At 34.0% G+C, this 16,506-nt stretch overlaps 1 protein-coding gene and 1 pseudogene across 1 annotated transcript; one reads left to right on the top strand and one right to left on the bottom strand.

Annotated features, from left to right (window-relative positions):
• Positions 1-4,833: 4,833 nt before the first annotated feature.
• LOC120113671 (probable histone H2B.3) lies at positions 4,834-5,175 on the bottom strand. Its single transcript, XM_039134744.1, has one exon. The coding sequence runs from the start codon at positions 5,173-5,175 to the stop codon at positions 4,834-4,836; it is 342 nt and encodes a 113-aa protein (XP_038990675.1).
• Positions 5,176-13,425: 8,250 nt separating this feature from the next.
• Positions 13,426-16,506, top strand: LOC120113806 (annotated as a pseudogene).

Raw genomic sequence — 16,506 nt, 5'->3', positions numbered from 1 at the left:
GTTGCGATTTACGGATACGCGTTGCGATATACGGATACGCATTGCGATTTACCCATACGCGTTGCGATTTACGGATACACGTTGCGATTTACGGATACGCGTTGCGATTTATGTGTTCGCGTTGCGATTTTAATATTCGCGTTGCGATTATGGAAAATCGCAATGCGAATTTGTACTATCGCATCGCGATTTTCAAGAATCGCGTTGCGATTTTTGGAAACTGATTTGCGATTCTGGAAACTGATTTGCGATTCTGGGGATCGCGTTGCGATTTTTATTTCGCGTTGCGATTTTGTTGGTCATTTTGGCAAATCCAAAAAAAGTTGGTTAAAATCGTATATTATAACTTTTTTTTGGTCACTGAGGCGATTTTCTCTTTTAAATATACGTTTAAAATCTACTCTAAATAAAATAAGGTGAAGGGCTTTTTAAACAAAACGTTTTGATAAAAATGTATACCAAAAAAGCTATGCTTTCCCTTTATCAATTTTTTTTTGTAAGTACGAAATGTTTTAGTGATAAGGTAGGTAGGTCACGACGTTCACGGTTCAGATTGTGAGTTGGTATGAGCAAAAAAAAAATGTAGTAGTTCAGTCGGATGGCTTAGAACTTTTAAATGAAGAAAGTAAAATTAATTATAATTATAGACATAGAGGCATAAGCCATTTAAGTTTTTTAATTGTTGGACCTCTAGATGATTTTTTGAGGATTATTAGGGACTCTTGGCTTAAGCAGTGTGTTGGCAATCCTATGCAGTGCTTATTTCTCAAACTAAAAAGGCTAAAGCCTTGACTGAACGAACTTAACAAGAACCAATTTTCTGACATCTCTAATAGAGTTTTTAGCAAGAAAGCAGACTATGAAAGAATCCAGTTGTACAACTTGAACCACACTGACCATAGAAGTATGGAGGAGGAGAAAAGAATTTATGTTGAGCTGGTGGATTTGGAGGCAGCTGAATCTGAATTCTACAAGCAGAAGGCTAAAGCTCACTGGCTAAAGGAACGTGATCTCAATACTAAATTTTTTCATCAAAGAATTGAGTCAAACAAGAAGAGGAATACCATAAAAGTTTTAAGAAGTGAAAGTGGGGAGTTGTTGGATTCTTTTGATGACATGGTTGCTGAGTTAGTGATTTTTTTCACTAATCTCATTGGAACTGTTGATCCAACAGTGAAGGGTTCTACTGTGGGCTACTTGAGAAACTTGTTAAATTACTCTTTGTCAGTGGATGCTGGGGATGTTCTCTCCAAAGATGTGGATGATAAAGAAATAAAGGATGCTTTGTTTAGGCAAGGTAATGGGAAAAATATTGGGCCATATGGTTTCTCCTCTTGGTTTTTTAAGGCTACCTGGAATGTGGTTGGTAGTGATTTCCTTGCTGCAATTAGGTATTTCTTTCATTCCTCTTTCCTGTTGCCAGCTTTTAATGCTACCTCAATTGTCTTAGTTCCAAAGTCATTAAATGCTTGCATGACCAAAGATTTTAAATCAATTTCATGTTGTTCTGTGGTCTATAAAACCATCACTAGAATCCTCACTACTAGATTGTCCCAATTTTTTCCTGGTATGATTTCACTTAGTCAGTATGCTTTTGTCAAGGGTAGAAATATTGCTGACAATACTTTGTTAGCTCAGGAAATTGTCAAGGGGTACTCTAGGAAGAGTCTTTCTTCTAGGTGTGCTATAAAGATTGATTTACAAAATGCCTTTGACTCTGTGAACTGGGATTTTTTTATGGTTGTGCTTGTAGCCATTGACCTTCCTACTAATTTTTGTGGTTGGGTTAGGACTTGTGTCACCTCCCCCAAATACTCAATTTCATTGAATGGTAGTCTGGTAGGTTTCTTTAATGGAGCTAGAGGGGTTAGGCAATGAGATCCTCTTTCCCCTTACCTTTTTGTTTTGGCTATGAATGTACTGTCCTCCTTATTAGATGCTACTGCCAAAAATGGTATTTTCAAATATCATCCCAAATACAAAATGATTTCTCTCACCCATCTTTGTTTTGCTGATGACTTGTTGGTTTTTTTCCATGGATCCCTTGATGCGATGTTGGGTGTATTAAGCACTTTAGAGGTCTTCTATGAACTTTCTGGCCTTAGACTCAATGTCATGAAACTGAATTCTATGTTTGTGGTGTGTCTGACCCTGTCCTTGAGCAGATTCCTGTACTGGGTTCAAAGTTGGGAAACTCCCTGTTAGGTACCTTGGTGTACCTTTGGTAACTAGAAAACTCACAGCTTCTATGAACTTTCTGGCCTTAGACTCAATGTCATGAAAACTGAATTCTATGTTTGTGTGGTGACCCTGTCCTTGAGCAGATTCATCTTCTAGTACTGGGTCAAAGTTGGGAAACTCCCTGTTAGGTACCTTGGTGTACCTTTGGTAACTAGAAAACTCACAGGGAAGGACTGCTATGCTTTGGTGATTAAATAAGGAAAAGTTTAGCAAATGGTCAAGTAAAAAACTGAGTTTTGGGGTAGACTTCAGCTCATTAAAGCTGTGTTGTTTAGTATCTTTAGTTACTGGAGCAGATAGTTGGAGCAAGATCTGCTCCTTGAAATCTGAAGGGGGCCTGGGGCTCAAGAACTTGATGGATTGGAGCAAAGCTTGCTGCTTATTACTTATAAAGAAAATTTTAGCAGTGAAGCTCACTCTGGATTGCCTGGGTCAACGCGTATTGTTTTAGCTCTGCTGATTTTTGGAATGTGGATTGTAAGATTCATTTTAGCTGGATTATGGTTAAATTGCTTAAGTAAGAAGTGAGGCTTGGAGACTGTTTTGCAGAAATAACTTGGCCCAAATTAAAGTTGGGTGGATATGGAACAACATTCGGAGTAGGCTTGGGAAGGTCTGCTGGCATCGTCTTGTGTGGTTTCCAGGTCACATTCCAAAATTCTTTGATCTCTGGATGGCAATTTTGGACATGCTACCTACAAAGGATAGGATCGCTAGGTTTGGACTGACTAGGATGTTTCCTGTGGGTTGTGTAACACTGGTATTGAGTCTCGGGATCATCTATTTTCTGAGTGTGTCTTTGCGAATAGCATATGGTGTGTTGTTCTTCTCTCCTGTGGCCTTGCGCAGGAGCCCTTATATTGGAGTGATAATCTCAATGGTTGCAGCAGAATCTCAAAGGTAAGTCTCTTCTGGTTCATCTACTCAAGTTGGCTTGGACCGGTTTTTATTACACTTCGAGGAGTGAAATCACAGGTTTTTCAGAGACTAGCTCGCTCGACTGATACTATGTTAGTAGAATTAGGGATGTCGTGGAATTAAATGTATAGATCTCATATGAATAGATTAGAACTGTAAATATGCAATTGTGCATAGCTTGGGGGTTGGTATAGCAGTTAGTGACTGTACAGGGACGTTGTATTGCAGTTTGTCTGCTTCTTTTTGGATGAATGAATTTTACTTATCCAAAAAAGAAATATAATTATAGACATCTTGGTCTGCACTCAAATGCCCACCACCGAAATACGGTTTCTTGATGTCGTATTGTATTTTAAATTATTTCAATTTCAAGTTTGAAAAAATCTCTGGTGTTGGAAAACTCAGTCCGACCAAGTTAAAAGAGCTATAGTTAAGAAGATGGTTATCATCATTACTATTACACCAACTTGGCTACCAATCTGGGGCTATAAGCATTTCCATCAAGCAAATTGTGAGGCCCCATTACAAGGCTCAAGAGATCCATAACCAGCTAACTCGGCGTTTTGAAGACATCCAGAACCATGTAGGTCGGATCCGTTGTTTGTAATTCTACTTTGATGAAGAAATAAAATAACGATGAATTTTGATAATTTATTCTTTCTCTCAATCACTTTCTCGATTATTCCAGTATCTTCTTCGATTCATTTATTCTCTGAAACATTTACTGGCATAACCATTCGATGAGAGAGATTTTTTTTTGGGGACATTCTCTGATGTTAGAAAATCGAAGTCACATACTGTATATCGACATTACAGAGCCTCACGTACACTTAAAAGATATATTTGTCATTTATGATAAATTAATTATTAAGAAGTATGCATAATGATTGGTGATAAAAAGAAAAAATAAATGACAAAATACTACTATTTTTTATCTTTTCTAAATATCTGAGTCATGGATAAATATATTAATATTTATTTAAGACTATCAATTTAATTTAATAAATATAAATACATATAATATGATTGATGAAAATTGTTTAACATCTAGAAGAGGTCTGATGATTTTTTTAATAAAATTCCAAGGGTTTAATGATTTTTTGTTTGTTTGTGGCAAAGGCCTCTAATTCCCATCATGGGGTCCTCCCTTAGGATAAATATAATAGAGAGGCTATATTTAAGTTGAGGTTAAGACTTGATATTTGTACTTGATATATCAAATTTTCTTTTGTTGTCTAAATTTAATAACTAATTAATGATTTTGATTGGGGTGATATTGATATTATTAATATTAATTTTTCAAATTTTAGAAATTATCGATGGTTGATTGATGTAATACTAATAATGATTAGTGGGAATATCTATGGAATTCTTTTTAAAAAACATTGAACATTGATCGTTGCTTGCTGAAATAACAAGATATCTATTAAGGTATTTACTCACCAATGGTAAAATTCCACATTCATCTTTGTCATATAAAAAGGATGAAGGGATATGAGTTTCTTGCACTCAAATCAACGATTAACGAAAGAAAAATGAATATTTACTTTTTAAATCCAAACACACTGAATTCAAAAACAAAAATTGTACCATTTCAATCTTTTAATCCATTACACTAGAACATTAAAGCATCGTCTAAACACATAATAAATGAATTCAAATATATTAATAAATCTAAGAACCGGTAAATTTGGTAACCGCCTTAGTACCTTCAGAGACGGCGAGTTTAGCCAATTCCCCAAGTAAAACTAATCTCACTGCCGTTTGGATTTCTCTTGACGTAATCGTCGACTTCTTATTATACCTAGCTAATATGGAAGCCTCCTGAGCCAATTTTTCGAATATATCGTTTATGAAACTGTTCATGATTTCCATGGCTTTGCTTGAGATCCCGATATCATGATGAACATGTTCCAAGACCTTGAATATGTAAATCTTGTAAGTTTTCGTACTCTTTTTTATTTTCTTCTTTTTTTTGTCTCCGCCTTCCTTGGAGATCTTCTTCTCCGATGACATTAGAGCTTCTCCGCCATCGACTTTTTCTCAGCGAGCTTTTTTCTCGGCCTTTGGTGCCATGGAAGAAGTGAAGGTTATTCTTAGGTGGCGTCTGGTTCGCTTGAATCCCTTGGAATTAAGGGGAATTGGAATCTAATTTCACCATTTTCCTATATTTGATTCAAGTTTTCAAAGGGAGAATTGGAATCAAATTCCAGTAAATTTCATCCATAACATGATGGAATTGAAATCATTTGGAGGAGGGAATGCGAAATTTGATCATACTACCCTCATCAATTTTTTGGTATTCATGTCGGATTTTTTTAAAAAAAAATCGGGATCGGTCGGATTTTTTTTTACAATTTTTGGGTTCAGGTCGGGTCGGGTTTTTTTAAAGTGTGATATTTGAGCGGGTCGGCTTCAGGTTTAGGGTGAAAAATACTGACCCGACCCGAGAAAAATATAATTTTACTTTATATATTTAAAAAATTACAGTAATGCCCCTCTATATATAATTTTTTTTTTCAATTAAGTCACTGTTTTTATTGAATAAAAATATCTTTTTATTATTTCGGGTCGGGTAAGGTCAGGTGAAATTTTATTTTAGTCGGGTTCTGTCGGGTCTCGGGTGGAGGTTCCCTTGTTCTCGGGTCGGATCGGGTGAACCAAAAACCCGACCCATGGTCATCCCTAATTGGGATGATTTTAACTTATGATGTTTATTAGTATGATTTTTATAATTTATTGAAACGAATAATCAATCAATAAAATGAAAATTTAATATTTTTAAATTTTTTATAATATATTGCTACATGTAAGTTATAAAACAAACTAAAATTAAGCAAAAAAACAAGAAGGGCGATTATGTCATTTTACATGAATGAAATCAAATTCATCTAACATGTTTGCTGTAATACCCCTATTTAGGGGCTAAATTTTAGAATAATAAAGTGGTGAAGTTAATTGGTATTTTGGGGGGAAATTTGAGGATTAAATTGAAAATTTTCAAACTTGGCAGATCATTTTATAAAGTACGATAAAAATTTGATAACTGATTATGGTTCAGATGATTTTTATAAGAATTGATGGACTTTAGAATTAAAATTACAATTTCTGTGTATAGTGAAAATGAATCAACTTGGATATGTAACATATAATTTATTTCATCGAATGTACTTGGATGGGAAATTATGAGAATATTACGGTATGATAAAATTACGAAAATACCCTTATGTTGTAAGATGACAATAATTATCCCTGGAAGTTGATTAATAACCCTGAAAGGATATATTGATCTGATAAAACTACAATGCGCATAAGAAATGCTAATTTGTTTAGAAATTTGGATAACCGGTTTTTAACCCATAGGGTTTATGCAAGATACTAGAAGTTTATTAAAGAGTAATTATTTTCGTTAAGAGTTAATACCGAAATTATCTGGTTAAGAAATTATGAAAATGCCCTTTAGAAGGAAAAATAGTCCGAGTTGACCCTGAATGAAAAAGTACTTTGAGGATTAATTTTTAACTCGATAAATTACTGATTTACTTGTTGAGATCCTATTTTTGTATGGAAAATTTCTGATAATTCGTTAGTAACATCTGAGAAGGTATTTAACTTGAAATCTTCGAGTTATGAGTAAATACCTGAAGAATAAATTATCGAGGGTGCTCTTCTATCAGAATTGTTCGTATATAATGAAATAGATGATAAGTCTGAATTAAATAATAAGATCGGACGGAAGGAACTGATTAAAATACGTGGGATCTTTAAAATGACCAAAATACCCTTGTAATGGAATGACTCAAGAATATCACCAAGTTTAGAAATGAATAGATATCATCAAGCTTTGAAATGAATGGAAAAACATTGAGCACCAAAATAACCAAAATGCCTTGAATATTCGTTTCTTCTTTTTCGACTCAAATCACTCCAGTATTTCCGGATGCACATGAAAACATAATGGGATTATAAAGTATCAACCTTAAATGTATGATTAAATCGGTTAGTGACCGATTCTCTTCAATAGGACCTCGTTCATGGAATCTGATCAAATTGCATAAGTTTTCTGTTATCCATATTGATAACTACAAAACGCCTCTGATAAATATTGGGATTTTCTCTAGTGTGTTCCTTATATTTTAATAAATTGTTTTATTGTTTTAACATGAGGTACATTGAAATTTATGGTTACTGTTTTATGGATGCACCGACTTAATGGTGATGGCTTATGGATTTGTATCACGGTATAAATTGTATCTTGGAGATACATATTTATAAAGTACAACTCTGATAAAGCTGGAAAATTTTTATGGACCTAATGTGACTCTTAGGTAGGCTCTGTGGCCCTGAGATCATTCTCGGGTAGGCCCTGCGGCCCTAAGATGTGTTCTTAGGTAGGCCCCGTGGCCCCGAACTTTCTTGGGTAGGCTCTCAGGCCCTAAGATGTTCCCTTAGGTTAACTCTTTATACGATGGTTTTAAACTACGAGTTTAAAAAGCTCCACTATGGTATGGTTTATGAGATTTACTGAACTATCAATTGATCAATGTACCTATTATGATTTTATGGTACTGTTGGAACACACTAGACATCCTATTCGATCTCCTGAAAATGTAATACTTTGAATGGTTCCTAGGAACTGTGATCTTCATGGCTTCAAATCGATGAACTACTAGTGGAACCTCAGATTTACCAAAAAATTGTATACGTCTGATTCAAGAAGGAAAACTATGTGGTTTTTTCATTTATCTGCATGTCCTTTAGAATCACTTGGTAGTTCTATATTACTGAGTTTTTCGAAGCTCACTCTATTACTCACCATTGCAGGTTAAAAGAATCGTACCTGTGCAGCTATCAACATCAGTAAGGGAGTTCTTCCGGCGTTGCTTTCAGAGGATGATACATGTGATTAGGGGGCATGTAGATTGTATTTTGTTTTATATCTAAGTTTGAAAAACCTGTTTTATTTCTTAATAATAATAAATCATTTTATGATTTTACATGTTTTAAGAAAAGTTTTAAATTTTCCGCTATTTTTACAGTGGGTCGCTCCGGTGGCCCTAATGTAACACTCCAGATCGGATCGGGCTATCCGCATCGGTCTGAGGGGGTTACATCTGCGAAACCAAACAAAATATGGAATTGGATTCAAATTCAATTTCCAGCCAATCAAACAGGTTTCAGATTCAGATTTCAATTCCTACAGATTCTAATTTCTTCACAAATTTCAATTCCCTCATAAATATTTCAACGAACCAAACGCCACCTTAGAGTCTTGTAAACCAAACAAACAATGGGAGAAAGAATTAGAAGTTCGGTGGAGAATATTATGGCGAAATGGTATTATGTATTTATAATGTGTGTGATAGAGTGTGATTGGGTGGTTGCGTTTCATGCGGATTGATGACGTGGTGTTATTTGATTAGATTAGTTCGATTTGAACTCCACGTGTGAGGCGAGATTTGGATAGTTAGAGAAAAATATCTCTATTGTCCAACACTCAATAAATTAGGATTTGACCTTTAAATAACATGATAAATCTTAACTATCGAGAAAGTATTCTTTCAAGTTCAGGACACATTATTAAATATAAATCATTAATTATTAAAATTTATATAAATATGCAATATCTCAACTATTATAAAATTGAATATTTTGATTTTTATTATATTTTCATTTTAATCTTTTTTTTAAATATTTTATTTTCTACACGTCTAAAAACTTAAATTTTTTATCCAAAATTTTAAAATTATGGTTGACTTAAATATTTTTATTTTAACCTCCTTTAATTTTTTTATCTATTTTTAAAATGAGCAAATTGATAATTCTTAAAAAAATAAAATTATTTATTTAATATACATTTTAAAAGTGAATAAATAAGAATGATATGTAATGCATGGCACATATTTAATTAGGGGTATTAACTGAGTTAAACAATTAAAGTTCAACTCGATCAAAACTCGATTAACGTTTACTCGACTCAAGATCTTAACGAGCGATTCGAGTGAAGTCAAACTCTACTCGATAAGTTTACGAGCAACCCATTATTTTCTTTATAATTTGTAGGATGTTGATTGCCTTATTTTTAAGATTAATTATGTATTGTTGAACTTCTTTTTTTCAAGAAGATTGTAATATCTTAGTTTAGTGTATTTATGGATTCTTACTTTAGTTGTAATATATTAATTTGGTATATATTTGAATTGTTATTTTGATTATAATATGTTAATTTGTTGCTTTAGAATTGTTTCACACAATATTTTTACAATATTAATTTTTGCATCATCTATTTAATTAAACTCTTACTGTCATTCTAAATCTAAAAAAAAGAAAATCTATATAGTTTTATTCTTATTATTGAGTATTTTATTGATATATAATTTAAAAAAACATTATTATTTTAAGAAAAAGGTGTAATAATTTAGATTGATTAATATAATTGCACAAATAAGAATCATTTATGATAAATTAAAATACAATAACATTCAAACATCTCTGTAAATTCATACTCAAATTTAAGACATCTAAGAATATCAATCATTAATCTCCTATTTAATGTTTGATGGATAGTGCATGGTTTAAACACGATAATATATAGGATTAAATCTCGAGGTTTAGCATAGCAGAGAGGGACCTAGGCTTGAATCTAACTATTTTTTTAAAAATAAAGCATAAATGCACTATTGCCTTTAAAGGACCTAGGCTTGTTTCTAACTATTTTTTTAAAAATAAAGCATAAATGCACTATTGCCTTTAAAGTATATTATTTGTATCGAGTTACCTCTTAAAGTATTTTTTGGGAATTTTTGTCTTCTGAAATTTAAATCGTTATCTCATTTGCCCCAAATCATTAACTTCGTTAAAAATAAAAGTCAACGACCAATCAGAACATGCCACGTCATTGCTTCATTTTAATTTTTTTAACTAAATAAATAAATAAATAAATAAATAAAATTTAATTATTAAAATAATATCAAACCTTTCCCTCACCTTTCTGCTTCACTCATCTGTTACCCTCGTTGTTTAATCTTTTTTTATCATCACCCAACTCCGTCCGATGTTAAATTACTTTGAACGCACCAAAACCACGTCAGCCACGTACTCGTCACTAACGAGGCTCTAACGAGTCATTATCAGTTGTGTTAGTTAACGATTTCGTTAATGGGATCGTGGCTGCCAAAGAGAAGAAGAGACAGGATAATGTGATCCTACCGATCACCAAATTCACACTGAACAATTTTACAACTTTGACTTCCTTCCAAGTTCTATATGAGGGAGTTCTTCCTTATATCATTGTTTATTTACTTGTATATGCATTACATGTGCTTTAATATTTAGATCATGCTTGAATACTTGCAAATCACATGATGCTCATGCATATAACATCTTTACTTAAGCACATTTCATGGTTATGTTAGCTCATGCATTCATTCTTAGCCCAATCTATGCATACACATTTATTCTTAACTCATTTTTTATGCTTATGCAATGTTTATGCATCATTCTTTAGCTCATTCAATGCACATGCCTTTATATTTAGCTCATTTGCATTCATAATATAGGTGGCAACATGCATTCATCTTTACTTAAGCACATTTCATGGTTATGTTAGCTCATGCATTCATTCTTAGCCCAATCTATGCATACACATTTATTCTTAACTCATTTTTTATGCTTATGCAATGTTTATGCATCATTTTTTAGCTCATTCAATGCACATGCCTTTATATTTAGCTCATTTGCATTCATAATATAGGTGGCAACATGCATTCATCATTCTTCTAGCTCAATTCATGTATAATTACTTTTGTCTAGGTACATTGAATGCTAAGAACACTAAAGGCAGCTGAAGCGTTAGCTGGACAGTTTATGTCAGTCAGATTGATCGCCAAGTTTGAACATTCTCCAAGCATCTTTGGGTGATGAAGTATTATTGACATTTAATTCCCCATCTCTTATCTTTCCAACGCACTTTGAATCGCATCAATCAGATATCGGGAGCTCGAGATATGCCCAGATTACTGAAGACAGTGATGGTTGGAAATTAATACGGGATTTACAACCATTCATATCCTTTAAAGAACTTATGCATGGAGATATTAATGGAGAGATGCATGGACGAGAAAAGACTATTCAAATGAATCAACACATTTGTGAGAAGGTGCAAGGTTTCATTCAAAGGCTTTTAAGCTCATCCATTAATGCATATTCATGCAAGAAGCCGAATGGTCTTGTTCACATAAGGGGGAGAATTTCAACCAAGATACATTCATGAACATTCATCCAAAGAAGACAAATCAACATGTTCTATGGGAGGAAGAATTCGGCCATGAAGATACATTAATGAAGATTTATTCATTTAATTCTTCATACATTCACCATTGGTCATACATTGTATTTCCTTAAGGGATGGACATTCATCCATGAATGTTCACTCATTAAAGCTTGTATATGCATCTTAGGCATCCTTAGGCCTATAAATAGTTTATCTTTCATTTTCTAAATCAACCAACTTTATTTAATCAATATTTGTGAGATTTTCTCTTTTTCCAGTTCTTTGAGAAATTTATCGACTTATCAAGTGCTCTTGTGCTTGTGGCATCACCTATCTTCTATCCACCCTGATACTTCTGGTTCTTTTGGTTTAATATACCTAAAGGGTCAAAGTCCTTAAAAAACATTGCTCAAGATTCTATAAGTTCTAGGGTTAAGCTTTAATATAGCTTAGTTTGATTCCTTTGTTGCTTGAGATACTACCTTTATTCTTCACTACCATTTCTGTACTTCTTTCTTCCATCACCATACCATCATTCCACCATACAAATAAATCCTTTCAAACATATCATTATCTTCATCTATTTCGCTGCCATTTCTATCTTACCATCTTACTCATTCATATTTAACCATTTTCTTTAAAGCCTTCTTATTTCAAGAACACTTAGGTCTTACAATCAAAGTGCAAGTCTTACTTTATCAAGTGGAGTACGGCGTGCTTGTATCACAAAGGCAACATCATCAGAAAGTTGGACTTACCAGTGATTTTCAGGTTAGCGTTCCGACACCAAAAATACGTCAGATGAGTTATGGACTAACCAAGCCTTCGGCTTGAGAGCACTGATACTGCTTGAATACTAACTGTTCTGCATGGGTGGAGTCATTGTGCTCTTATCGAACACGACCTGAGACAAGGTTCGTTTCAAGTACGAGCTCGTTCATTTAGTTTGAACCTATATGGGTGCGGATGATGTACATTGCAACTATGTTTACCAAAAAGAAACCGTTGGGGTTTCATTGGCCGGTGGACTAATGAATGTAGTTGAAGCAGCTCTGAAAAATGAAAACCAATACCATCACTATGGGTCCCCTTGTTAGTTCAAGTTCTTCGTTACACTTGTTCATAAGAGGATTTTCAAGACCAAAGCTAAGCTCTGGTATGCTTCATATAAAGCTTGCTTTTGAGCATTTCTGCATCCATGCAAATGATAGGGCGATTGTGGATAAAATACGAAAGAAATTGAAACTAACAAAATTGGCATATGGAGCCTTCAAGAATGACTCTACATAGATTTGGAAATACTTCAAGTAGCTGCTTCTGGTTCGGACGCTAAGGGTAAGATCTCAGGAGGTAATCGGATATTGTAGATTGCTTTAGGGTCGGGTTTTAAGCGTAATAATGTTGTTTTAAGTGTAATAGCGTGGTTTTGATTCATTGATGTCTTTCCGGCTCCAGAAAGCTAACATGGAAATCAACGATATGTCCAGCTTTCGGGCGAAGTTGGTGGGGGTGGAGGAGACAAGAGGTGTAACAGGTGAGTGAGACCTTAGAGGTAAGAGAAATGTTTTATATTATATTTAATGATTAAAATATTATTTATTTAATCTATTTTCATTTATTTATTTAAAGTATAAAAATAAAATAAATTAGTGACGTAGCATGTTTTGATTGGTCACCGACTTTTATTTTTAAGTGATTTAATAATTTAAAACAGACTAGATAACAATCTAAACTTAAGAAGATAAAATGTCTAAAAAAATATTTTAGAAAACAATTAAATACAAATAATATATTTTATGGGTACATTTAAACCAAATAATAATAATAAGCAAATAATTTTCAACGGCCGACGTTCCAAAATCGCTTCCCTCCTCATTTCTCTCATTTTCTTCCATCAGATCTCACTCTGCTTTTCCCTGACTCGGTATTGCTTTCATTTCAATTCACTAAATAAAATTCAAAAAAATCCAAAAAACACAAAAATTTCGTTTTACATTTTTTGATAGATTTTTACCTTTCACACTTGATTATTAACGTCAAAGCTTTTTGTTATTGTTGTTGTTGGTCTAGGGTTTGGTTTTATTTTTTGTTTGATTCGATAAACTGCTTCTACTACCATGGCTGCTCCACCTGCAAGAGCTCGCGCCGATTACGACTACCTCATAAAGCTCCTTTTGATCGGTGACAGCGGTAATTATTTCTTACCTCTTCTATTTATATTGTGCATCTTGATTTGAAATGCGATCTATTTGATGTGCATTGATTTTGCGAAATATTTGCGTTCGTTGAAAGGATTTGATTCATTTATTTTTGGTGGAAAGCTAGGTGTGAGACCGTGATGTTTGTATCAAGATCATTACCTTAGATTAAGCTTAGGCTTATAGATTATCTTTCGAAGATTTTATTGTAATGGCGAGGTTGATTGGAAAACAATGTCTGTTTTTATTGTATTGTGTATTGTATCTATTTTCGTATGAATATATTTGATAATGTATTGTACCTTAGTATAGTTCATTGACATGGAAGTATTATTTGTCTCGATTAGTGTTTTGATGATTTGATATATTGGAGCCAGTAACATATATCTTTGCATTAGAGAATCGTTGCTCATTTCAGGCCATGGCTGCTACAATTAGTTGCAGTTGCCTATAATTTGGAACTGATAAGTGATATTTAACTTATTTTAAGGAGTTTTTCTTGGTATTTTGTGCCTTCTTTTTGAATTTAGTTCCGAAACCGAATAGTCTGTTTACTTATGCTATTGTGGGCAGGTGGGGTAGAGTTGCCTCCTTTTGCGTTTTTCAGATGGCTCATTCACTACAAGTTTTATCACGACCATTGGGTAGTTTTTTTTTTAATTGTAGTAACTTGTCTTAGTATTGTTTCTAAACGGGGCATGTGGTTTAATAAGGCTGTGTCTCATTTCGACAGGATTGACTTTAAGATAAGGACTATAGAGCTTGATGGGAAAAGGATCAAACTGCAAATTTGGGATACTGCTGGGCAAGAGAGGTTTCGAACAATTACAACTGGTTAGTTTTTCGGTTTGTAGGCTTCACTGACTGGAAATGAATGGTCTGTTTAGAATTATAATAACTTATAGTCGTAATAGCATGACTTGGGCATTGTTTTACTTGAGCCTGTTAATTGCTGACTGGAAATGAATGGTCTGTTGTAGGCTTATAAATAACTTATAGTCGTAATAGCATGACTTGGGCATTGTTTTACTTGAGCCTGTTAATGACTTTAAGATAAGGACTATAGAGCTTGATGGGAAAGGATCAAACTGCAAATTTGGGATACTGCTGGGCAAGAGAGGTTTCGAACAATTACAACTGGTTAGTTTTTCGGTTTGTAGGCTTCACTGACTGAAATGAATGGTCTGTTTAGAATTATAATAACTTATAGTCGTAATAGCATGACTTGGGCATTGTTTTACTTGAGCCTGTTAATTGCTAACTGGAAATGAATGGTTTGTTGTGTCGTCTTACTTGCCATTTATTCTCACTCAATTATTGTGAATTTCAATAACAGCTTTAGTTCAAGGTGGTTGCTGTTGCTTTGCCATTTTCCTTCTCTGTGATTTTTAGTCTTTAGGAAGTCGGGAGTTTGTCTGCTTTCATGGTTTGCACAGTTTCTAACCTGCCCGTTGTCATACACTTGAATTATATGACAGGACTTGGAAATAAAATTTTGAAGAACAGATGCTTACCCATTCATATTTTCTAGATTCTTGATTGAAGGTGTTCGATAGGGTGTTTGAAAATTTTGCCTCTACATAGTATTTTATTTGTCTCTTCAGATGTCTACTCTCCAATACATCCTGAATTTTGTCTTCTAGACCCATGTCTTGTTAACAGATGAGTTCTGTAATATTTTCTTTTCATGCAGCTTACTACCGTGGAGCCATGGGTATCTTGCTGGTGTATGATGTGACTGATGAGTCATCTTTCAATAGTACTTACTGAACTTCATATCATTTGGATTTTCATGCATAAGTTGTTCTACCTTACCTACCTCTGAATCTTTAGAAATGTGTAGTTTCAACCAATTCTCGTTCATCAGCCAAAACTCAGATTCCTAAAAGGTGAAGCATGATAAGTATATTCCTTATCCATTGATTTGAAATTTATTCCTTTTCCATTATAATTATCTTATCAACTGAACAATATCCTTTATACTCAGACACCAGAAACTGGATTCGAAATATTGAACAGCATGCATCAGACAATGTCAACAAGGTTCTGGTGGGTAATAAGGCCGATATGGATGAAAGCAAAAGGGTTTGTTTCTCTTTCTCTTGCTCGCATCTGTGAGCTTATTGCTTGCATTTACGGTTACCCTTCATTTTGGCATATTGGCCTGGTTCAGTTTCTTGTATAAGTTACTGAGGAACATCTTTTCAGGCTGTCCCAACTTCAAAGGGTCAAGCTCTTGCTGATGAATTTGGCATCAAGTTCTTTGAGACTGTATGAAATCTTTACTCCATATTTTGCTGTTCCCTTTTATGTTTAGTGATCTATCCTATATGCTCAAGTGCCAACCTATCTTGCAGAGTGCAAAAACAAACTTGAATGTTGAGGAGGTTTTCTTTGCAATAGCCAGGGACATTAAGCAAAGACTTGCTGATAGTGACGTGAGGGTTGAGGTATCGTATCTCTTACTTGGAAGTATCATCGCTTCTGACAAGAAATGCATACTTGTTATAATTATGCAAATCATTTCCTTAAACACATTTAAAACACTAGTTCCTAATGTGACGAGCATTGCATGCAATTTTACTTGTTTATTTATGCTTATTGTAGTAATATCTATTTTCTTCGTATTTGCAGCCAAATGCAATCAAAATTAGCCAACAAGATCGGGCAGAAGGGTCTGCATCTAATGCTCAAAACTCAGGTTGCTGCGGGTCTTGAAGAAAGCTATGATGGACGATGAGCTCTGAAGGGTACATTTTCTTATCTCGGGAGCTCTCTTTCAGTTTGGGAAAACTAATTTCATTATAACTATATCATTCGTGTTTGTATTCTCCTGCTTATCATTATTTTTACATCTATTACTCTTTTGGTGTGAAA

Source organism: Hibiscus syriacus, unplaced genomic scaffold (assembly GCF_006381635.1).
Source record: "Hibiscus syriacus cultivar Baekdansim isolate YM2019G1 unplaced genomic scaffold, ASM638163v2 tig00110213_pilon, whole genome shotgun sequence".
Classification (NCBI taxonomy): domain Eukaryota; kingdom Viridiplantae; phylum Streptophyta; class Magnoliopsida; order Malvales; family Malvaceae; genus Hibiscus; species Hibiscus syriacus.
Note: the sequence above shows the minus strand (reverse complement) of the source record. Positions and strands in the feature narration are given on the sequence as shown.